General features: G+C 39.2%; 1 protein-coding gene across 16 annotated transcripts in view; it reads right to left on the reverse strand.

Moving 5' to 3' along the window:
• The window catches only part of lrrc7 (leucine rich repeat containing 7), a 104,552-nt gene that overhangs the window by 18,909 nt on the left and 59,682 nt on the right, over positions 1–25,961 (reverse strand). For 12 of the 16 annotated variants that reach the window (XM_054788569.1, XM_054788566.1, XM_054788577.1 and 9 more), the window contains 19 exons: positions 24,754–24,956; positions 23,034–23,151; positions 20,986–21,064; positions 20,461–20,550; positions 18,719–18,775; positions 16,914–16,977; positions 16,453–16,527; positions 16,204–16,348; positions 14,859–14,931; positions 14,653–14,670; positions 10,059–10,188; positions 9,838–9,953; positions 9,590–9,659; positions 8,426–8,525; positions 6,967–7,091; positions 5,549–5,767; positions 5,271–5,393; positions 3,337–3,448; positions 1,904–2,117 (listed from right to left, as the gene is read on the reverse strand). In XM_054788569.1, the coding sequence (XP_054644544.1) occupies positions 1,904–2,117; positions 3,337–3,448; positions 5,271–5,393; positions 5,549–5,767; positions 6,967–7,091; positions 8,426–8,525; positions 9,590–9,659; positions 9,838–9,953; positions 10,059–10,188; positions 14,653–14,670; positions 14,859–14,931; positions 16,204–16,348; positions 16,453–16,527; positions 16,914–16,977; positions 18,719–18,775; positions 20,461–20,550; positions 20,986–21,064; positions 23,034–23,151; positions 24,754–24,956 (2,131 nt within the window). The remainder of the gene's footprint in view (positions 1–1,903; positions 2,118–3,336; positions 3,449–5,270; positions 5,394–5,548; positions 5,768–6,966; positions 7,092–8,425; positions 8,526–9,589; positions 9,660–9,837; positions 9,954–10,058; positions 10,189–14,652; positions 14,671–14,858; positions 14,932–16,203; positions 16,349–16,452; positions 16,528–16,913; positions 16,978–18,718; positions 18,776–20,460; positions 20,551–20,985; positions 21,065–23,033; positions 23,152–24,753; positions 24,957–25,961) is intronic. The other 4 variants (XM_054788565.1, XM_054788579.1, XM_054788578.1 and 1 more) reach the window with 1 other exon arrangement.

Here is a 25,961-nt window from a genome sequence, read left to right on the forward strand (position 1 = left end):
TAAAGTAAGAGAGGAAATGTGTATCTTAAATTGTATTGAATAAATGCCATGTGAGATCATGTTTTTTTTCCAAATAGTAACATAGCATTGCATTCATTCCTTCTGTTTCTCTCTATAGAAGCTTAATTTAGCCAATATCATGTCTTCTGTAGTAATACAGAGAAAACATGGGAATACAGTACCACACAGCACATCAAAACTTAAGGGTGTACTGTAGTTATCCCGGTTTGCAGATTTGATGCCCCAATTTGTCTAATTACATGGCAAACTATTTTGTAACAACCAACTACATTACTGGAACCAAACCTAGCTGACATTGGACAACAACACCTACTACGACACTGGGAACACATTATGATGAGTCAGGATCATTAAATCAATGCAATGTAAAAATATATAAATATACATAAAAGCAACAAAAATATAAACACTTGTTTTTGCACTCATTTTCATGAGGTGAACTCAAATATCTAAAACGTTTCTAGGTACACAAAAGGCCTACCTTTCTGAAATATCGTTCACAAATCTGTCAAAATCTATGTTAGTGAGCATTCATAATTCATCCACCTCACAGCACCACCTGTGACAGCATGATTATTGCACAGCTGTGCTTTTGGTTGGCTACAATAAAAGGCCACTCCAACATGTGCAGTTTAACTACATTGGTATACCGACTGGTTATCGGACCCCACAACGTATATACTGTATATATACACAGTCGTCCCTCGCCATATCGCAGTTCGATTATCGCTATATCGCATTTGTTCAGAAACTAATTAATTAATAAATGATTGCTGTTCCGTCTATTATTAGTCAAAACCTATTGAAATACAAGTGCTATGTAGTATTCTGGTCACTAGGCAGCCATGGCATGTCCAACATGATAGAGTGAAAAAAAGATTTACTCCCAATCCATGTGGAAGTGGTAAGTTTTTGGCTTCTTAAGCTTACAAGAAATAAAATCGAGGGTAATTTTTAGTTCGCTAGCTAGCAACCGTCTTGAGTCCCTGCAGCATAAGAGTTGCGCAATGTGGTGTAAAGAATGAATAATAGGAGTGTAAAGGTGAGTATAGCCGTGTTATTTCATGTCTCTGGCTCTAATAACGTAATAACCATATTTAGAAAGTCATAAACAAGTTTTCTATGCTCTAACTATGAGAATATACTATTTATCAACATTGAATCCTATATTGTGGAAATTAATTTATCTCAGTTCTGGAACCAATTGACCGCTATAAAGGATGGGGTGACTGTATAATTTTTTTTCAAGAAAGAAAGCTGGTTACTGGTTTTACATGCTTTTACATGCTCTGATTTAATGTTAAAATGTGCCAACCACCTGCCAGTAACCGAAAAAACATATGGTGTGGTATCAACACTACATCAATGATTGACCTTTATTATGGCATGCAATTTAAACCCAACCATATATATTGCTGCTTTAAGCCTCAAAACTGCACACCACTTATAGGTTTTAAATGTTGCTGTGCATGTTGAACCTTTCACGCTTAATTACGGATCTGCTGCAGGCTTTATGTTTAGTGGTAATAACCTCTAAACACACACTGATGTTTGTACTGGTCAGCTTTCAAGCGGGGGAGGAGAATGATGAGAGAGAGAATCGTGACAAGTCTGTAGCATCCCAATGAGCTTCTCTGACCTTGACAGAGCAAGCGAAGGAATGGGAAAGACAGAGAGGGATGCAGGGTGGAGGGAGTTTAAATAGAATGGATAGAGCAGAGCAATGAGATGGGAGATAGATGAGGATGATAGATGAGGGAGATTGAAGTTGAGGGGATGGCGATGAATGAAAAGAGGACATGATGGATAGTTGTAAATAAGAGACAGAGTGAGGGACAGAGATGACATTGAATATGCACTATTATTCTTCATTTCGGCGTACCTATTGGTCCAGTGTGTTTGAAGAGCCTGATCCTTGTTGGGTGCTGGTAGGGCAGGGTTGTGTTGGTGTGCATGAGAGTGAGCGTGTGAGTGTGCGTTAGCGGGTGGGTTGGAGGAGCCAGAGGAGCCCTGCGAGGGAGAGTAGTCAGAGTAGGTGGCTGAGGAGCCACTGTGGTTCAGACAGTGGAGCTTATCCACCTCTTCATCTGTAGACTCTATCGACAGATTACAGAAACAGCATTGCTCAGTTGAGTAAAAATAAACTGTACTAAACACCCTTCTCTACAGACACCTTTACTTGTAAGACAAGGACCATTTTCTAATTTATGAGCGCAAAATAAGTATAAAAGTCTAAATTCAAGTTAAATGTACAATGGGGGAAATAATGATTTGATCCCCTTGCTGATTTTGTATGTTTACCCCCACATGAGCAGTATGTAATTTGTATGGTAGGTTGATTTTAAGAGAATATTAACAAAAAATTCAGAAACAAAGGAGTGGCTCGAGAAGAAGCATGTTAAAGCCCTGGAGTGGCACAGTCGGTCTCCCGATCACATTCCCATGGAGCAGCGTGCCTCTTATTTGTGGACCCTGAGATGAACGTGAGACTCCTCAACTGTCAGAGCCGACGTTATCCAGCACAAGCCGGATAAAATCTTGCATTGCCGGCCACAATGTCTGTAGGAGTTATTAAAAGTGAATTTCATCAAGTGTCACTTTGATTGCCGTGACATAGACACTTTAACTTGCATACTGTCTTTAGGATATTGTCATATATTTTTGGGTGGGGAGAAGTGTTTTATTTTGGAGCGCAGAAGTCATTCTGCCTTATGTTAATTTGTGATTTCCTGCATTCAATATTATGGCTTATGGCCATGGAACTGTGACTCACAGAAAATCTGTAGAGGCATCTGGAACTTTGTTAAGCAAAAACCAGAAAACCTTCATGATTTATAAAGTATCTACAAAGAGGAATGGACCAAAATTCTTCCTGAGATGTGTGCAACCCTGGTGATCAATTACAACTTCTTTGTCCTCACTAGGGTCGTGGGTGTGCTCGAGCCTATCCCAGCTGTCTTCCGGTGAGAGGCGGGGTACACCCTGGACTGGTCGCCAGTCAATTGCAGGGCACATATAGACAAACAACCATCATACTCACATTCACAACTATGTATATTTTAGAGTTCTAAGGGGGTAAACTTACAAAATCAGCGGGATCAAATGAGTATATTGAATTCACATATTCTGAGCAGCATTATAGTATTCCCTCACTCTCAGCGTTTAGTGCTGAAATTAATCTGTGTAGCACCATGACTAATTAATGGACACTATTACAACACGCCCGAAGCACTTTATAATAGACTAGATTTAATGTGGTTAATCCTGTATGACTCAATGTAATAACATTTCAATGTATCAATGTAATACCGACACCTTTCTTGTCCTTGCCAAGCAGCACCACCTTTGGTTTGTAAATTGGTGGTTCTACCAGGGTGGGCCTCATGTCAGAGATGCGGATGTCATTGGGTGAGCCGCCCATTGAGTCCTGTGGAAACACACGCTGGTTAGTTAGGGTAAAGCATCACTGCACAGCCACTGTGGTTTTGGATAGAAAACAGTTGTATGAACGATTTAGTCCCAAGTTCTACTAATTATCAAATGTATGTTTTCTTAATCAATTCTCTGTTGTCAAAATGCTTCATTGGAAAGCCACTTCCCTTTTAAATAACACCCTTTTGAAAGGAATGTGCATTGGTGGTTGCACAATAGAACACAGTAGTGCATCACACCCATGTAAAATGAGGTAAGTATTCACTTCCTGTATCAAAGAGCTTATTCTGCTGTTGCTATTGATTATTGTTTTGAGGTTCCAGTACCATCTTGTGCTACAAATCAGCTGCATGGGCCCTGCTAAAGTGAAATGGCATTTCATGTTTGTCTGACACGAGAAGGCTGGTGCCATAGGGCAACGTCAAGATAGTGTTATCTGGAATGAGTCCTTGTACCATCTCCAAACTTAAGTTCCCTCACACGGGGGATGGAAGCACTTAGGAACGGTGGGGTGTCTTCTACAGGTTTGGAGGACAATATGGCACATGGCTGTTTGCCCAGACAATGCGGAATGGACTTCATGCAACCGATCTCCAGGTTCATGAGCTGACATAAGGCCTTCCATGACTGCCTTGTATGCCGTTGTCGGAAAAACCTGAACATGTTGTGGAACATTCTGTTAAATAGTCCATTAACTGTATGACAAAGTTACCTTTTATATTGTGCTACCATTCATTATTAAATGTAGCATTAAGTACATCAACACAACTCCATTACCAATTCTGCCCTTTCAAAGAGCTCAACAACATGTTTATTATTGTACATTTTAGGGCTGCAACTAACAATTATTTTAATAACCGATTAATCCATCGATTATTTTTTCGATTAATCCATGAATCTGATTTAAAAAACAACACATTTTACATTTCTGCCTCTTTGCAGTAGTCCGTTAAAGAAAGCATGAATGGACTTTTTCCCTCCCCAAAATCATAGCAAAGAGAGCGAGGAAGAGGAATTTCTACAGTCGATTAATCGGTCGATTATTTGTACGATTAATTGATGAATTGGATTAAAAAAACAACACATTTAATTTCCACCTCTTAGCAGCAATCCCTTTAAGAATGCATGAATTGACTTTTTCCAACTGATCGTTGCGGCTCTAGTACATTTAGTTTGCAGCAAAAATCTCCATTGGCCAAAAAGTAGAGTATATTTGGAGGTATCAAGATTGGACTTTCAAACATAAAAATACTGTATAAACCCTAAAGGTAGCAGTAGTGTCATGCTCTGAGACTGTTTTGCTGCCAGTGGTTCTGGTTTACTGCACACAGTGAATGGAATCATGAAGAACCAAAGCCGAATTCTTCCAATTCACCTCAAATCAACAGCTAGATGACTAAAACTTCAACACAACTGGGTGCTCCAATTGGATAATGATCAAAACTGGATAACCTCAACCCATTCATCCATTTTCTGCTGATTATCCTGTTTAGGTTCCGAAGTTCATTTCAGGCAAAAGTTCAAGTCGCCCTGCCAATCACAAGGCCCATGTAGAGACAAACATTCACACTCACATTCACACAATGCCTGCAGAACAGGTGATTCTGACTTGGACTCGCTCGAACATTTGTGGACTATGCTTAAACCAATTTATATGAACTGTTTCATTTCTGGCAAGAAGAGTGATCAAATATCCAGTCAAGAGTGCCATATGGTCATTTGGACCTCCTAATTATTAACTTATATTAATGTCATTTGGACATTACGTTCAACCGCAATCTCATCTGAAAGTTTGTGTGTGAGACGAAGGCACAAACCTCTGAGCTCTCTGTCAGGTCCTCTTTCTCCTTCCTCTTTGGGATGTCAATGCCGGAGTTATGCATCGGTCCCTGATCCATCAACTGAGTCTGAGAGAAGTCCTGCATCTCTCTGTCTGTTACCTTATAAACACACAAACGAAAGCAAACAACGCATTCATTTTTGCTCAAATAAACAAACAGAAATAGTGATTGTCCATCAGATTATTTTTAATTTCTAATTTGAATATTCATGATTTTTATAAGCGTGGGTGTGATTGAAAGTGTATGTTTTCTACCTCTTTAGGAGGCAGGGGCCATGGTGGTTCATACGGTTCATTGCTGTGGTGCGTAAGTTCCATGTTTGTTCCTGCTGAGGTGGCAGTGCCTGTGCTGAGATGATGCTGGTGCCCATGTCCAGTGTGAACATTTTTACCCACAAGGCTTTGCACTGACTTGACCATGTTCTTCAGGTCCTCAGGGTAGGGTGTTGGGTAGCGTTTGAGGTTTATCTCCACCTATTTAAAAAGATCACACTTCACACATACTAACCAAGTATACACACTGTGCAGGAAAAGGTTTCATTTGTAAGTAGTTTCGACAGAAAATTGTCTTTTGGGTTATGTTTTTGATTATTTACATGTTTTGTTGTGTAGTTTGTTGTGACAGCAACTCACGTGACTTTATTCGAGATTCAGCATTCACAGCCCTTCAAATTTGCTGATTTTTGGTCCAAAAACATGAATATTTTTATTTTCTACGTAAATAAAGAGTTTTTTTCGGCAGAAAATACACCTGATTCATAAATAATAATAATTTATAAATACGTGATAATACAGGTCGAATGTCATACATGTACCACTGTTAGAAAGCCCACAATTTATACATGTTTATGTCTTTACGGTTCACTGATAATGTGTTTTTGTCAAGCCGTGAGACTTAGCACTTTGCTCGGCGGTCCTTGAACGCACCACAGTTGTGTGCTGTGACTGTTCATCAATTATCTTACATTTCGTTCATAAGTGTTAGGTACCTTTACATTTGATACTTTAAATGTGTTTAATAAGTGTGTGGGACATATTTAGGGTTTAAAACTGGATTGTGTTGTGAGTGAACGATGGCGATTGAGGAGAAAAGGGGAGGGTTCTGGAGCTGAATGTAATCTGATAACTACAACATTCGCTTTTATTGCAAATGTTGAGGAGAATGTTATTATCTCAGCTAGCAGGAGGGTTTGGAGGCGGGGAGAGAGCTGTTTTGTCAAAAATAGACATTTTTATTTACTCGCGGTTTTTCACCATTCACTGGTTGTCCCGAGATGGAGCCCTCACAAAAAGCAACAATCCACTGTAATTCCACATAAATCCTGACATTGGACAAATGTCTCTCAACACTGAACTAAAATGACTCCGTATCAGTTATTGTAGGGTGAAAAAACGTATGAATGTGTTGATAAGTTTCTAAATGAATACTTGAAGGCTCACATCATTACATGTTAGTATGCAATACTCGCTCCAGGTCATAGGTTTGTCTATTAGAATGCTTTTATTAAAGTCAATTCGCAAGCTAGCAACTCAACACTGTATATTGATGACCAGGATGTTACATGCTAACACAAAGAAGTAGACTACAGGGATACTGTACATACAATCAACACTCATACACGTACACAGACATACATATACAGACACACAGGACAGAGAGATAAAGGACGGACCTTGACCTTCCCGGAGTTGTCTTCCTCTTCTTTTTTGTCCTCAAAGTCGAAGGCCACAGTCATTCTCTGCTGTCTCTGCTCCTCCCACAGAGTCGGATTAAAGCTGTCACTGTCTGACTGATAATCTGTACACACACACACAAAAGAGCATCAACTAGAGGGGAAAAACTGTAAAAATGGCAATGTATTTTCAAGAGAATTTAGAAGGACAGCTATCCATCAGCACGAGTGCTGTGCTTGTGATTATAAATAGTGAGTCCTGCAGACTCACTATAACACATTTCAGATATGCAGACGTGCTATGTTTAAACACTACATTTTGCTGTTAAATCCTAAGTGGTTAGGGGCATATTTCTGTCCATACTGACATTGTTTAAATACAATGGAACCTCGGTTAGCGTCCGCTCTGGTTAGCATGTTTTTTGGTTAACGCCGAAAATGTACGGCAAAATTTTTTCTCGGTTTGCGTAAATTTTCCACTTTACATACAATATGGTGTGTGTCTTGTCGTGTTAACACACTGCGTGGGCCCATCTGTGTTCTTAATGTATTTTTACCGCAAAACATCCTGTTAGCATCCTTAGCTTGCTAACAAAATGGCAACCGGAACTAGAAGTCATCTGTCGCCCATCTATGATGTCATCAGCGGCTCATTCTTAAAATGTTACCACAAAACACGTTTTTAGAGTTTTTCTAAATGCATATAAAAGACAAATTCCTTCATTGAAGACATGCTCCAAAGACACGATGTGGCAGCGGGATCAACACCTTCCTATTGAACACCACCTTCCTGTTTTATCATGAGTTATTTCTTGAATTCAATAGTGTTTCACACCTTCTTTACCAAAATGCTGGTATTTGCAACTTTATTTGACTCCTTCTAGTTTAGGTTATCAAAATGACAAACACTATTGGTTATTAAAATGACACTATTGAATTCAAGAAATAACTCATGGCAAAACAAGGAAGGTGGTGTCCGTGTTGATCTTGCTGCCACATTGTGTGTGTGGGAACAGTCACATCAAGAATCATGTCTTGAATTAAGTTAAAAGTAACCTTAAATGTTCATTTATCCCTTTCATTCATCATTTATATGTCTGTATATGCATTTAGAATTGTTTTCTGCATGTAAAACTATAACTGTTAATTTGAAAACAATTTTGGCTTTCTGGAACGGATTCATTGGATTTACAATTTTTCTTCTGGGAAAAATTTATTTTGATGTTCGCGTCTGTTTCGGTTAGAGTTGGATTCACTAATGAATTCATGACGCTAACCAAGGCTCCACTGTATTGTAATCGTTCATTTTAAACGTTTTTTCCCAAGTAAGCCAAAAGACACTGTGCATCTCCTTTGTATTATCGCGTTACATCTTGTGTGAAATCCTCCTAAATTGTCGTTATCATTTTACAAATGCACCCCAGCACACACGCACTCCGCACGCACACACAGCTTGTACCCTCATCATGTCGAGGTTGTTGAGGAAACATGTAGTTGGTCAAAACCTTCTGTTTGGTTTCAGGGTGGGCTTCTGTCTGCAAGGGGATCAGAGCCTTGGACTGCAAAGAGGAATTACAGAATTACAGTAAGAACTCATTTTCAATTCAGTCTCGTTTCCAGATATGATCTGGACAAAAGTATTGATACACATCAATTTGTAAAGCATTCGGGGGTTGGCTAGAACCCTTAGTGACCCTTGAATCTTAATTTATAATCTTACCAAGCATATTTCTTGTGAACTTTGTGTTTTTGTGTCTGTTTCGGTTCCATGATGACTGTGCCTCAGTGTACAAAGCAAGTCCCGCTGCTGTGGCAGAATTTGAGAGTCCTGACCGAAACCACTCTGCATTTGTGCATGTCTTTGGTTTCGCTCAACAACTGCCACTTATTTGTGGCAGGTTTGTGGGGTCTAATCATTACATACTGCTACCCAGGGGCGAGAGAAAGTCAAGTCTCAAGTCAGTTCTCAAGTAATGACGCTCAAGTCTAAGTGAAGTCTCAAGTCAAGATAAGCCGGGTCGACTTGAGTCCGAAGATATTTTCCAGTCTTTACAAGTCATAAGAACTATTTGTCTCCCCAAATAACATGCAGAATTTAACAATCCATTAAATCTGACAAATACAACGAATGCATTTTGAATTGTTTTATTTTTTTTTTTAATAAAATAAGACTTAGTCACAGGAAAAGAGTGCTGACATAGCTTGCAGGATTTAGTCAGTTAACGCAAATGTAATCCACATCCTTGTTGTTTGTTCTTAAACATGACGAGATGTTAATAGATGCATTCACTGAGGCAGAGTCTGTGGGAAAATATTTTCTTGCTGGAAATTACATAATAACGATCACGTTAGTTGAATACTCGGAACACATTTGACACATTTTTACTCGTCTCGGGTATTTTTCAAATCAGCAGACTAAAGTCCAAGTCAAGTCTTGAGTCATTGATGTGGTAGTCCAGCTCGAGTTGCGAGTATTTGATGATTATGGCAAGTCTAGTCCAATGTCATCAAAATTGTGACTGGAGTCGCCTCACTCGAGTCCACACCTCTGCTGCTGGCTGTTTAATTTTGTACTGCACACATGTAACGGCTGGGAGGGTTGCGTGGGGGAAGGAAGGGCTACCTGATTGTCAGAAAGCCAGAGAGCTGCCAGGTCCTTCAGCTTAGTAAAGGTGAATGGTAGATTCTTTAACCTGACAATGAGAGACAAGGGAGGGGAATGGGAGAGAATGATGTTTCCTGTGCCCACGTACTGTACAGCCCGCAGAGCATGTAACCATAGCAACACACTCTCTTGTTGCCATGGGAACTGCAGGCAGTAAGAGCAAATAGAAAATCATTGATAAAAGTTTCCTATAGGTGTGTGAGTACCTGTTATCACTAAGGTTTAGGACTCGTAGTTTGGTCATCTGTCCGATCTCATCGGGAAGGAACTCAAGTTTGTTGGAGCGCAGCGACATCACCGTTACATTCTTACAGTTACCGATCTTAACACACACACACACACACACACACACAAAACAGTCCATGAGGTCATGCGACATTCCAGCTTGGAGGAAGTCTTTCCCTTAAGAAATGCGGTAACAAGTCACCTCTCGGGGAAGTTCTGTGAGAAAGTTCTCATCAGCGGCAAAGGTACGCAGACTGTGCAGGTAGCCAATGGTTGGAGGCAAGGACTCCAGCTCATTGCAACTACAGTCCAGTTCCTCCAGCAAACCGAGACTGAGTGGAAGACATGGTGAGAAACAGGGAGAAACAGAGAAAATGGCAAAGAAATAAAGCAAATCATTCTGTTGGCGCACACTCTCTGAGCCTTACTGTGATGCCGATTTTATCGGACGATTGTGGCATAAAAATGAGATATTGGATCATGTTGGTATCGTTTTGTCTGCCGGTATTAGAATCAGTGAGACCTCAGTGTGTCCACGGTCTGGAATTATTTTCAAGTTTTCAAAGTTACGCCTTTGAATTGTAAATATGCAAATTGCAATGAAAGCGGTGGTTATGCATGGGTGGGGGGCTGTAAGGTTTAATCCTTCAAGTCACACGTGCCATGCAGTAATATCATGATAAGGAGCAGCCGGAGATACTGGAAAAAAAAGAGTTCAGAGTTTCTTACTTGGCATTTTACTGTGTTCTTATGTTGATGTTTGTGCAACATAGAAATGTGCAGTTTTCCAAAATGTATCGTTGCTGTTGATAGTGATAATATTAGCTATAATAAGTGATGATTGGTCAAATGGTCGTTGGTTTTTAATGACTATTTTGTTGAGACAAAATGTTTCAAATAAATATGGCACTTCTTTCTTTCTGTGACTTACCTTGCATATTGCAATATTTGTCTTATTTCGCACAATGTTTGTTTGTGAAATGCATCCACGGGCAACACAGTAAAAGAAACTAAATGCGTACCAATATCAGTACCAATATCGACCAATCTCGATATTGGTTCAGTGGAACCTTGGTTATCGTACACCCCGGTTAGCCTGTTTTTCGCTTAGCGTTGAAAATTGACGCCAAAATTATGCTTTGGTTTGCGTACATTTTCCAGTTAGCATACAGTATCTTGTGTTATTCATGCACTGTGTGAGTTCAACTGTGTTCTCAATGTATTTTTATCACAAAACGTTAGCAGCCTATTAGCTTGCTGCTACATGGAAACAGGAACGAGAAGTCTGCAGTTCTTTGCTATCTAACAGAGTTAAGTCTCTGTTTTTTCATTAGATCATGGCTGATAACTGAGGCATTGAGTAGCTTCTCACTTTTAACATCCACGTCAAAAGGCGCATACTGTGGTCATGGAGATGTTAGTCTGTTTTGGAAGGGTCGAATTATTTGCATTTGAGGAGATTTCTGAAACTACAGGAATAAATCTCAGTCTAAAATAAATCAGTATAAGATCTTTGCGAAAAAATGACTGCAACTTTGAACGGAAATACTGTAAATGTAATTAATTACACATCGTATGTAATTTAATAAATTGCACTAGTTTGAGGAAACAATGCCACAGCGAATGCATGCCGTAATCACTGCAAAAGGAGTGATTTTGGAAAGGAGTTTTTTTGGCCAGATAGTGCATTTTAGTCTCTCCAGGACAGGGATGTCCAGACTTTTTTGAAGGATGCAGGAACCTCTTTGATATATTTTGTGCTTTAAAAATGCTAAAACCAATCCACTATAGGTCACAATATAAGTTATATGAACAAAACATCAACATCTTAGCTTTGCTATTAGGGGACAAAACACATTAGTGTAATATCTAATAATATATCTCAATTCCAATGAATTTACTTTCTTTTTAGAATTGGCTAAGGGCCAATAAAAAAGGTGCAATGGGCTGAAAATGGACCCCAGGCTGAACTTTGGACACCCCTGCACTAAGGCTTTATTTTGCAGCAAGTACGTCTGTTTTTGAAATTGAACTGTTCATTCGCCGTCATAGATCATGAAGACAATATAAAGATCAGCACACCGAAGAATTGGAAAAATCCATCTGCTGATCAACAATCAGTACATCCCAGTCATGTATTCATTACAAAACAATGTCATGGTTATTTTTTGACCCTCAGTCATGTTCTTCAATGTGGAGCTGACCTTCTCCACAGTAACGTCCATGTCAGGCCCTCAACAGGGCTTTTTGCCCCCTTAGTCTACAATCACTAGCCTGCCGAACAGAAGACTAATGCTAATGAGACAACAATTTACTGTCATTGTTAACATTGCAAGAGTCAGCCTTTATAATTCCCACCAGCCTGGACCATCTGGGCCACCATACGGTCGGAGGAGAGAGGAGCGAGAAGAGGAGGGGAGTTTCTTATCCTTTATTTAGATGTCTTACCAGCCCAGCACAGAAATCCTTAAAGCACTGCCAAGGTGTCACATTGAAGCAAGAAGGCCCTGCAATCTTTTTTATTTTTTTTTTGTCTTCCCTTCTGTAGAACTACTCTCTCATTAAAAACAGATGTTTATTTGCCGATGTATATCTCTTACGGTTGAGAGAATCATCTAAATGAGGAGATATGTACTTTTTACAGGAACACACAACAGCAGATGAGTCAAGGGAAGTTAAATAACTGTACAGTACACGTTGTAAATAAAGCTTATTGCCATCTGACACATTGGATGGAAAATGCGTTTCATTTTCAATATGCTGTATTTGCCGTTCACGAGTACATGTTTGCTTAATGAAGCTGATGCCCAATTAAACAGAAATAAAATATCTGCCACCATTATAAATGTTCTGGGTGTCTTTGAAAACTGACTGTATCTATGCACATGCACGTTTTCAAGTTTAGTTACGTCACTACAGTGGCTCTGAGCCGGAAACATACACCTCACGATCCCTGCATAACGTCATGTGAGCTGTCACCGGGACGCGTGAGACCTCAGAGTATCTAACGAGACCTCATTTCAGCAATGTTTTGCTTTTTCTTTGGCTTCTTGCGGCAATGCTTATTCCAGTGAATGGACCCGGAGCGCCATCATGCATGACATAATGCAAGACATCTGTGCTCAAGAACTCAGTTCAATGAGCATCAAAAGCAACACAGTCCTGTTCCACTTGCACTTTCAACACATATGTAAACAAATACAGTAGATCCCCGCTATTCACAGGGAGTTGCGTTCTCAGACCACCCACCAATGGCGAAAAAAATGTGAATGACTGAGTCGCCCGTGAAAATGCTTATTTTGACATTTTAACTCAAACCAACTGGAGGTCTCCAAACTAAACACCTCACTTACTCACAGTGCAACCACAAAAAAAAGTACAAAAGTACAAGTAACACATGTGGACTATACAATGTAACTGCACCATGGGCTACGTGGGTATACAAAATAAACGATTACACACTAATATGCATGCAAAACAATACTATTTTATTCAAATTTACAACCCGCAGGGCATACTGGGTAACTTTCAGTTGGGAGAGTGTGTGTGTGGGCTTCCCAGCATGCCTTGCGGATTATACATTTGTATAAAATATTGTTTTGCATATTGTATTCGTGAGTCAGCATCTATTTTGATACCCGCATAGTCCATGTGGTACGGTGACATTGTGTGTTCCACATGTGTTATTTTTTGGCTGCACTGTGAGTGAGGTAGACATCGGGGTGGAAAAGCGCCTGCGGTTTGTGATGTGTGACTAATATGTACCTACCGGGCCTATTTAGATTTACTTAGGGTAGCCCCTTGAGATGCAGCATCTCCTTTCCGAAGGGGTCCCCAAAAGAACATCTTTTCAAGCAAGACTACTTTCTGTGCAACGCAAGCTTTAGTAGAGCTACGAAGAGCAAAATCAGATGGGTTTTCTACCAATAAACGACCTACATATGGATAGCACAAGCACAAAATGGTGGGCTTTCCCACAAACTAAAAAATAATACTTTGATCAAAAATCTGTGAATATGCGGGGATCCACTGTATATATAAATGTGAACATTAGCATCTAAGTATGAGTTGACTAACATGGAAAATAGGTAGCCATAGCATGGGGATAATTACAGGAACACAGTGACTTTAAGGAAGTCACTGTCACAACTAAAGGAGTAAGCAAGGGACATGTTAAGGTCTTTATGGTTTTATCAGAGGGAGAATAGTGGATCTACAGGTCTACTTATTGAAGCTAAAGCCAGGGATCCGTTCAGAAAAACAGAAATGTTTTTCAGTGCATTCAGAATATGCTTATCTGTGTCAGTAAAATAGCAGTATCATTGCTGCAATAGGCTTCTGTATGGTATGGTAACTTCTGTATGTCTCCATTGGGGCACATAATGATACGTTCTGGTCAATCACACAAGAAAAAGATTTAATTTAAGATTTAATGTAAAATGCCTCCACATGAATTCTCATATTCAATTTTCTAAACTTTGACGGTAAGTAAACATTTTGGTCAACATATTATTGAAGTTCCTTGACTTGCAATCTTTTACGGTAGGCTTCAGTTCATTGTCAGTTGGCTATCGGGACTTTATTTTGAATGGAAGTCCAGACAATAAAACACAGTTTAGGGAGGTAATCAAGTGGAAACATTTGTGCACTGAAACCAAATTAAAGTGGAGTTTGCATGAAATCTTAATGCCTAAAGACGTTTCACACTGTGTGTTTGTATCTGTGACAAAGCTGAACAGCTCTCTGTCTCTGAACGCATCCCTGGAGCCACAAACTAATGTGCTAATGTTACTCACCCTTGCTTGGGCTTCGCGCTAATGCCACAGCACCGCAGCAAGCAACACACAGAATCCCCCCCCCCCAAATTATCAGCCAGCACAATGACAAAGGAAGAGTAGTACACAAGGAAAATGGGGAAATAAACCTCCAAAGAAAATACTGTATCTACAGTATGTCACTTTAATTGGCCTTTATGACTTGCATGTGTGAGGAGGTCTCTTACCTCCCGATGGTGCCTGGTAGTGAGGTCAACTGGTTGTCATCCACCTTCAGTGTTGTCAGCTTCTTTAACATTCCTGTTAAACATGCAAGTACCTAAGTACATACATCTTTTGTTGACAAGAAATGCAGGCAAACATAATTTAATTACTATACTAAATCTGTATCTGCTTATAGTTACAGTTATTATTGTACTGTGTGTATTGATACATACTGTATGTATACATATATGCATTTATACGTGTATAGGTTATTTTCTACATACAATGCTGCTGCTATAAACACAACTTTTGTTTTTTTGCTCCTTTTTGCTCCTCAAATGCGTAAACCTCATGATCTGATGCATTGGCATCGTTAAACACGAGAATACAGCATTGTAACAACATTTATAGGTCAGAAAACAGGAGAAGTATAATAGGTCCCCTAAAAAAATATGACTGGATGAACAAACTTTTTCATTTAATCACGTCACAAAACAATACAGGTGCGTGTTGAAATGTTAAATGTCCTAAACTATATTATTGCCTACATTTTTGGAGACCAAATGAACCACTAATGTTATGATAATATATAATAATAATAATGATAATAATAATAATATATTATAATAATGCAGTATTTCCTTTAATATGTCATCTTTCATTCTGTAAAGTTGTGGAATTGGCGTTTGTGACATGTATTTTCTCAAAGGCAACATTTTGCAACATTTCTTGAAATGCTGGCTTTTCAACTGTAGCAGCACTTCTCTTACGATGACTTTCCGTGAGCGCACACAATTTTGCGTTTGTATTTATTTTGACGACCAAACAAAGGCTCTGCATCTCGATGTGTAATTTTTTTTTTTTCCGGAGGGGAAAACTGGATCAGGCGGATATGTTTGAGGCAGGCAGTTTGTTTTGTTGCCTTTTATGCTGCTACCACCGGCATACTGGCTCATTCGTGTTGATGGGCTCACCTTGCTGATAATTAATATTCCCACATGGGCCTGTGGCATTTGGCTTTGCAAGCATTTTTTTCCCTCCTAACTTCTACTACGTTACCTTGCATTACTCCTCACAAAGCTCCACTCATTTGCTGTTAGTCAGTGTGTGCTCGCGGCCCCGCCTCCCCCCACAGAGACAAAGCGACTGTATGACAATTACCATTGGACATACGTATATATATATATATGAAGTGTATGAAGTGTCTATGTAATATATGGAGACCAGTAAAATTATCAAGTTCAATTTCATTTATCGGGTGATACATTTTTTATTACCAATAAACAAGAAATCTCACATTTTAATGTTGTGACACCCCTACTGTACTGTATATTTCTATTATAATGATGTGTGCATCTGACGACCTACCTATTGAGTCAGGGAGGTGCTGAAGCATGTTGGAGGATAGCAAAAGATCCTCTAAGGCCTCACAGCCTGAAACATCTGTGTCCAAATTCTCAATACGATTCTTCGCTAAGTCTAAGTAGCGCAACTGGCGAAGTTTTCCTAATGACTGCATAGTAAGGGAGATAAACAAGGCAATTCATCGACAGTTAAGATGTATACTCCAAAATAAATATTTTTTTCTTTGACTGCAAGAGGTGAAAGCATGCTTACCCCTGGTATGGACTGCAGAGAGTTGTTGTCCATCCACAGCTCCTTTAGGTTGTGGATCTGCTCCAACACCTCTGGCTGGTATGCAAATGGGACAAACAAGTCCACAAAATTCACTAAAGTGAGTCTGAGTGTATAGAACATATATTATAGGGTGAGACTCTTTTTTTCGCAACGCCGACCACCCACTGAACTCCCTGTCTGACCCTGATATAACATCCTGCCATCTTCCATCCAGCGTTCTCTCCCTCAGCTCCCTCAAAGCGCTATGTCCCATTTCATGGTCCAGCTGAACCCTTGCCTCACGCCTTAATGAGATGAGGTCACCAGAGGATTTGTGATATGGTGCGATGGCTTTTGAAATGCGAAACTTCCGAGGAGGTTGCCCCTGAAATGGAACGTGCCAACTTTTCCTTCTCATCAGACTAAGATTACATACTTCAGAGAAAAACAAACATTCTCACCACTTCAGAAAATTCATTGCTTCCCAGATCCAACCTCTCCAACTGTGTTAGTCGATGGATGGACCTGAAATGAGGGAATGCAAAACACTTACTGTTACCACAAATTGTGAATGTATACAGTAAACACACTGTTGGCTCTGGTTGAATTCAAGCAGGCCTCCTTTATTCCGTACAAATGTAGAAGTCCTAAGACAAATCTTATATTTGTCTCGGCAATGACAGGAGATTATTTTTATTTTTTATTTCAATGTCAAATCCCCATCTGGCACTCAGAGTGGTGTAAACTGGAGAGGTCTTAGTTTAATCATGACAATTATGTGCCATCTTTTACATTTTGACTTCTTACTTTCTTTTACTTTGTACTGGTTCCTCCCATTAGCTACTCCTCAGACAACCTTATTTCCGGTTGAACATTTGGGCGGAACAACGAGGCACACCTCTGCCTCAATGGCATTATTAAGCACGGAAGACACGGGATCATAGCTCCACAAACCTTAGTGACTGAGAGTGCTGTCTGATTTTTGCTACTTTGTTATTTTTGCTGCTACAGTTTAGTTTTGCTCGCACCTTTTGGCATACAGTAGTATGTTTTTCTTATTATGTGTTCTTGTTTGCCTCTTTGTTACATCCCGGCCGCCCCCTTTTGGCTTAGCAAAGTTTTTCTGCGTAGTCCTTTTCTGGTTTTTCATGGTGCTTTTTTTTCTCTTAGGGTTCCTAGTCCAGGGGTATCCAAACTTTTTCCAACAAGGGTGAAAGGATGCAAGGATGCAAGGGCTACTTGTAAACCAACACATGCTAAGAAGTTACATATATTTCAAGAAAAAACTGCATATCAGCTTTGTGATGTAGTTGAAAAAGCGTATTATTAGTATGAACTTTGGTCTTTGCTATTTTTCCCCATTTTTGCTGTTGTTTAGTTTTTTTTACATTTTTCAAATATTTCAAATTTCTGCTTAAATAACTTACGTACATTTTCATTTTGTAATATTATGACCTTTGTCCCATACTATTTACAATTTATTCACATAACATTAGAACTTTTTCACCAACCTAATTTTCCAAAAATGACTATTGTTATATTATATGACTATTATTGTACGATAAAATTATTTTGTTTTGTTTGTTTTTCATAATTTCAACTCTATGCCACTAAAACAACATTACTTTTCCTCATACTGTTACAAGTTTACTCTTGTAAAATCACGACTTTGTTTCTTATTAGTATATGACGTTTTTCTCTTAATATTTGGACTTTATTGTCATCAAATTGCATTTCTCATAAATTAAAAAGGCTTTTTTCTTTACTATTTCAATTTTGCTACTAAAATGTCATTACTTTTCGTTATATCATGACGTTATTCATGCAAAATTCTGACTTGTTCTTGTTAGATTACAACTTTTTCTTCTAATATTTTGAGTTTATTCTTGGAAAATGACGACTGATGTTTCCATTTTTGCTATTGTTTTGGGTTTTTTGTAGTTGTCTTGTTAAATATTTAGATTGCACTGAGGGCCAATTTAAAAAAAAAAGCCACGGTCTGCAAATGGCCCCCGGGACGCACTTTGGACACCCCTGTCCTACTCACTTTTCTTCGGTACCTTTTGTGCTTGTGCACCAATCTATAAATTATACATACTGGCTTTCAAATCTGTTCTTCAAGTTACATATTCAAGTCATACCAGTCAGGAAGGAATGTAGCTTTAATCCACACACCTGCGAAAGCAAACTAATGTGGAGTATTATAAGAATAATAATCAGTGGCGCGTTAAAAAGTCTAAAAAGTCCGACTAAGACACCGTCGTACTTTGGCATGGTTTTCAGGTGGTTCTCTCTCAGCTCCAGGATCCGAAGTTTGGAAAGTCTGAACAAATGCAAACATAAAAAACAAATGTTAATGTCATTCACACACCAAAACAAGCTCTTTCCTTGATGGTTACATGCACACATCCAATGTATTTTAAGCATCAGAGTATTACCTATGGCACATAGGATTACAAACTGGGTTTTTTTTTTGCCTTATTTGCAGCTACAGCCAAAATGACCCATGTGGGAAATTAAAACATCTTACTGTCATAGACGTTTTAAAAATGACCAGGTACGGAACGCAATTTAACACTTTTTTTTTTTTCAATTGGATCCCACCAAGGCGTAATAAAAAGTTATTGTTGAACATTGTCTCAGAAAATAGTGTCTCGTCCCTGGGAGTCCACCACTGTGTTGCAGGAAGAAAACTCTTACCATCTTACCAAAAAATCTTGATTTTTGACCTCATCAGGCATCTTTGGTAAGAATTAACATCCGCTTGACCTTGGTCATCTCTCTTAAAATCTGCTTTTATAGCTCCTTGTCAAAGTTGAGCGTGTGACGTGACATCAACTCTGTGAGCAACCGCAACTCTCATAGACTATTTAGCTTGTTAGCTTCCAGACAATCGGTTGCCTCTTTTAATGATGGTGATTAAAGAGAAGGGGAGTGTTATTGCAGCTGGAAGTCGTGGATGTGTGACAACAGCCGGTACATCTAAAATCGGAGGAGAAGACAATCGCAGGTGGGCTGTGTGCCCTCCGAATGAGTCTCATACACACAGGAAATAATGTACTACAAGCCGACCAATCACAGCCTTAACAGTCAGCGTCGCCACAGCTCAAGGATTTTTTGAGAGGTGCATGTAAGTCTGAGGCCCTGTCCACACAGGAACGTTCTTGGCATTTTTATTTATTGGCGGGTTGACAAAAAAAGTTGTGTCCACACTGTGCCGTATTAGCAAATCGCTGCATCCAGACAGTAACGGATAGCTGAGTGAAAACGACGTAATACACAAGGCACCCCCACGGACGGAAAAAAGAACGGACGCGCGTGAGTCCGTCATCTTCAGCTTTTCAAGGCTAGTGGAACTACATGTGCGTCATTTTGGGAGTATAAGACAAGGAAATACCAGGGGAATGTCCACTGCGGTGAGTCATGATGTTGGAAATGTTCAGATATGTTGGCTTGTCGTCAAAGCTCACTTGTGGTGACGCGACCGTGACACAGCAGTGACGTCATCGTTTTTAAATTGTAGTGGATTTGCTAGTCCATATGGAAACGGCGAGCCGGCGTTCAGATTTCAGATTTTACCACTCTGGAAGTAAAATATGTCATTTCAGGTCACCCAATATGCCGTTCCCGTGTGGATGAGAGGCTGAAACGATAAAATACTTTGCCGTTTAGACCTGAAAATGTTTCCGCGTGGATAGCCCCTGAACACGGAACCTGAAACCGTAAAAAATCAGCAAAATATGTACCTGAGAGCAGTGAAGCGTACAGGCGTTTTCAAGGGTCAAAATGCACGCCGTGTACGAAAAAATGTGTACATGTTGGCAGGTCTGTAATTGTTTGACCAATAGAGTAGGTTAAATCCTAGTGCATTTACTTTGTAAATACATAAAAAATACTATCCAAAGAAATATTAGCGCTAATAAACGTATACTGTTCGGCTGCATTGTGAAAAATTCCAGTACCAATAACGGACATTCGAAAAACACATGATAAAATGCATGGAATTACCTGCCAAAGTTAGCCGGCAAATACTCCAGGAAGGCATCGTTTAAAAAGAGCTGAGTCAGATTCAGGAGCTGTGTAAAACCATCAGGGAGCCTGCAAGGCAAAAATATAACAGAAAGATGAAAAGAGAACATGACTATAATTTGTATTATATCAGAATTAAAAATATATATATATTTGAAAGAGGAAAATACATTTCTGGAGATACCTTAATTAACATAAATATCTTTACAGCTATGACCAAATGGGCTAAATCGGGGCTTTTCAAAGTATGGCACAGTGAACCTCTTGTTTCCTGTCACCAAAATAACTAAAAGGAAGTTCATTTTGCCTTTCAAATAGCTGAAGTTAACTTTACAGGTTTTAAGAATGTTTTTCTTTATTTGCTGTGTCTCAAATTGCTGCGCCATGTCTTGTGGCGCCTCTCAGGAGAGGCCTGCCTCACACTTTGAAAACCACTGGGCTAAATATGACAGTGGAGATTGCAGCAGGACAGTTACAGTATATGCTTTGCTCCCAGTGTCTTACTTGGTGATGGGGTTGACACTAGCCTCTACCACTGACAGGCCTTTACAGCATTTTATATTATCTGGAAACTCCTGTATACCTGAGAGGGGAAGAAAGGGAAGAAAAATAACAAAATAAATAAGTGTCACATATTTCTGCGTAGCTTTTACCCACCCTAAAATGTGATTGAAAGTTTTAAATGACTGTCATTATGAGGTTTAATCGCATTGTCTCTATAATTACTGTCAATGATTGCCTATGTCTTCTAAATGAGGTTGTAATGGCAGTAGAGAGCATCATAATCTTTAAAGATCAAGTAAGAAATGTCTTTTTTGCTCCTGGACCTCCCCAGTTTTAAGCGTTTTAAAGAGTAATTTACTTTTGCAACAAAAGCCCAGTTTCAACAAGACATTAAGAGACGCTATGGTTTGGTTCAATTTGGTACGCATTTATTGGCGCTTCCATTTTACTGGTTCCCAAAATATCAAAATATATTTTAGTGCAAGTCAGAACTTATACCTAAACTGGCTACCTGGTGCTTAGCGTTTTCCATTGTATCATTTTCCCATGTATCAACTGGTAAAGGCTACATCGGAATACAGGAAGTGAATAAATGTATTGCAATTGATGTGAAATGGATGAGGGCTAGGATTAAATACGCCTTGCTTCTTCCTACTCCTTTTGGACATGTGGAACTGTGAATTGAACTGTGTGACGTATCCATTGTAACTTGTATGCATGTTCAAATAAAATTAAACCATTACCATTACCATAAATGAACTCCTAAGTCATTCACATAGTACACAGAACACATGAAGGCCATACAGTACATAACACAGTGATATAAAGATTCAATGAAACAGTAATAAAAGGAGAGCAATTCAGTACTTTTATCCTTGTTGTTTTCTTGAAGACCTTTCTACCTTCTTAAAATATAGTCCCAAGCTAATCCAGAAGGCTAACATCCTCTTCTCCTCCCAAATCTCCTTGTACCAGCGCACGGAATCCATGACCCCTCTCGCTTCCATCAGTATTGCGTCCGTAGAGCAACTGGGACCAAAAGAGCGAATATTGGTGGACGTTTCTCCTCTCTCTGAGTTTTTGATGACGTTCATTTTCACTTCCGTAGTGATGGCTTTCCTTTTCTTTGGCGCACCGCCGTTTGGGGACATAATGAAGTGCAAAAAAAGTTAACTAATAAGCAATGTTATCCTTCCTCAGGGCAGCTGCGAAGGCTGCATTCCTGCCACACGTGGTGTGAATTCTTTTGCGCTGTAACTATTTTTTGAACGAGTCCTGTGTTTACGGACCAAAGTTTTTAATGAATTTATGGGAGCGCGTTTGTGGTAACACGGAACGTTGTAATTATTTTCATTTTATTATTTTTTCCGAGCAAAATAACACTAAAAGGTATATTTTCTGTGTTAAATGTGTGCTGGAATGTTGACATATTTCCTCTTTTTTTACATTTTTTACCACTAAAAAGCAATCCTGTCGGAGACTAGAAGGAGGAAGTGACATCACTTCGAGAACCTTCCCTCTCGAAACTACGTATGGAATACATTGGTTTCATAGTTGATTTTAACTGTTACATATTTTTGTTGATAATATGCCCGCTCGTTGTGTGGCAGGCTTGTGTATATGTACTCATATGCATTTCGAATTGCTTTCCGCATGTAAAACTATAACTGTAAAATTATAGAAACATCTTTTGTGTTAACATTTTTGGCTTTCTGGAAAACATTAATTGAAAAAAAATGTATGCGGTTCGGGTCCGTTTCAGTTAGAGTCGGACCTTCCGGAATGAATTAATGATGCTAACCAAGGTGCTACTGCAACCGTGTCTTATCATTTATTGTTCTTTTAATAAAATACAGTAAACATGGGCATATTTCAGACATAGTTTCAAATGGTGATTAATCATGGTTAATCAAATTGAAAACGGATTAACCTGATTAAAAACTGAAATTGTTTGACTGCTCTAATGAAAATATTAAATTATGTAAAATGATTGCTTTAGGGTTGGGGTGGTTTCATCATCCTTTGAGGTGGTTTAAAGTCAATTTTACCATTTTTACTAATGTCCAGCTCTTTGAGGTTAACCAGGCTGGCAATGGTGGTCGGCAGGTTGGACAGATCGTTATCAGGCATGCTCAGCTTCTTCAAGGCCTGGCAGTTGAAGAGTTGCTATGGAAACACAAAGCAAATGAAAGAGAATATTATGTATAATATTATTATATTTTTATTAAATAAAACAAGATTGACTTTTCCTACGAAATAACAAGAAGTACATCAAACGTGCCTGTGGGCTGTGTGAAGACGTTCTTGTATTTAAATATGTATGTCTCTGGCAGGTCAGGATGCAATCATGATGTGGCCCAATAAGAGTTTAATCTCTACATTTCTTTAAAATTAGTTATTTTCTCTGACCTGAGATTAATTTGCATCACATTAATGAATAACCATCTCTCATTTTGGTCTTTTCTCCCACTGTTCTGTTTCAATGCCACTTTACGGCTTACCTGGCTCAACACAAATTCTATTTACTATACCGCTCCGCTGGCAAAAATAATTAATATCACGTACAGTGAGGTACTGCATTTCAAGTACTTGCTCAGTCAGAACTGCGGAGTGGTGAGCCAATACTATATGGGTGACATAAAGCACTGCTGCTCCTTGACGTTTGAGGATACACAGACAGAAATGACAAAAATAAACACTCTAGAACACTGTTGCTATTTGTTATACTCCAGAGTTTGTACAGCAGTTTGTTTTCTTGCTGCCCGCAGTTGAAAACAGTATAAATGAACAGAAAATTCATTGTTTCTAACTTTAACAACAGGCAATCTACTACTTTGCAATACAACGGTAAATAGTTAAGTGCACTTTAACGTACAGTACACTCAACAAAAACAATGCAACACTTTTGTTGTTGCTCTCATTGTTTTCCATGTACCGTGTTTTCCGGACTATAAAGCGGTTCTGAGTATAAGTGGTATCAGCCAAAACAAAATGCATCAGGAAGAGAAAAAAACACTGCACTGGAGTATAAGTCGCATTTAACGGTATTTATGCTCAAGCTATCATCAGCGTTTTAAAACTAAAACGTCATTTTTGTATTCACGAATAAGTTAAAATAAACTGAAAGTCATAGTCAGTGACTGACTCAACAGCTACAATCTCCTGACTAGACATAATTAGTGTCCTAATTAAGCAACATTACTGTCTAAAATCTAACATTTCTCAATCAACACAGGTATCATGTAATTATAGTTGCACATTACATACAGATACAGTATACTGTCTCCCAGGCAGGAGCATATTGCAAAGTATTCCATAACAAAAAAAGAGGTACAGCAGGTCCTCCAGAAACCGAAAAGTTGGCGATTCGATCCTCACTCCCTCCACCTAGTCAATGTTGAGGTGTCCCTGGGCAAGACACTTCACCCAAGGTCGTAGGCGCAAATTGGCAGCCACGTTTCCGTCAGACTACCCCAGTACAGTTGTGACTACAGATGTAGTTAACCAGTGTTAAGTAAGTGTTATGGGCAAAACCATTAGCCTCAAATATCATGTACTACATCATGTACTCTATGCTAGAGTGTGGGACTGTAATTATACACCTACCATCGGTTCGGTCTGTTAAAGTGAAAGGCCCCTTTACAGTTTAATAACTAAACACTGGGCCAGTTTAGCATGAAACAACCTCAGCGGAAAAGCTAATGGAGCCTAAAAACGATCATGTCAGTGTCAAACTTTTCAGCCATGAATTTTTAACTTCACATTTACCTTGGGTAGTTCCTCAATCTGGTTGGCGTCCAGGTAGAGCTCCTCCAGAGTTCTCTCAAAGCTGAATATTTCCTTAGGGACCTGCTGCAGGCTGCAGTGAGAGTAGTCTAACACCGAGATCACTTCCTCTTCCCCGCGAAAACAACGGCATGGCACCAGCCGACCAATCAGCTTCCGTTTTGTGGTCATTTCCAGACACTGTACTATAGAGACAAAAGAGGAGAAAAGACCGTTCAGACAATTGGAGTACTGCACTTTGTTGAGAAGTCCTATAATATGATATATACTTGCAAACTAGGCTCTATTCTGGCAACAGAAATGACAGGTAAATTTCACAACTTCTAGATGAATTATCCTGCTTTTTTAATGGCAGTCACAAATTCTTTGATTAATCAAGCATTTCAATATATGAAAAGTTTGAGTTGGTATTATTGACACATTTTTTCCAATTGGAATACCCTCATCAGTCCATTCATGTGCTTCAATCATGCCTCCATCATATCCACACTCAACGACTGCATTTATTTGAAACTCTATTATCAGGGCCGATCGGCAATCGCAGGGCACATACTGTATAGACAAACAACCATTCACACTCACATTCATACAAATGGACAAGTTAGAGTCTCCAATTAGCCTAACATGCATGCTTTTGGGAAGTGGCCCGTTGCAGGAGTACCCGTAGGAAACCACACACAGGGAGAACACGCAAACTCTAAACGGAGATTCCTTACTATCCTTACTAACACTAGGCCACCGTCCAGCCAAACATTTAAACACTAGGCCACCGTCCAGCCAAACACACATCTTTTCATGTTTAATACATACGGCAAGATGCATTTTACAGCTTGATTTAACAAGCTAGGTGATGAATGACAGATTGATTTGAGGAAAAGTGGCAATAGTAAGCACATAAGGGACATATTGTTGTGTTTTATCTTATCAAATTGAAATTCTAGACCAGCCGTTACTCAGAGAAACAAAAATGAGCTTTGACCACAGCCACCTCTATTTCCTGTTAAATCTGGAGACAATAAAAGTGGTCAAGATGAGGAGAGAACAGAGATGGGTTTATTGCATTGCAAATACAAAACAGACATCAGAGTGGAGCCAAATGAAGAGGGATTGGAGTGGGAGACCAGGATCCTGCAATAAAACCTGCAGCATTATCTGTTAACACACTTATGTCCAAATACAGATGAATTGAG

This window comes from Dunckerocampus dactyliophorus, chromosome 10, assembly GCF_027744805.1.
Source record: "Dunckerocampus dactyliophorus isolate RoL2022-P2 chromosome 10, RoL_Ddac_1.1, whole genome shotgun sequence".
Lineage (NCBI taxonomy): Eukaryota > Metazoa > Chordata > Actinopteri > Syngnathiformes > Syngnathidae > Dunckerocampus > Dunckerocampus dactyliophorus.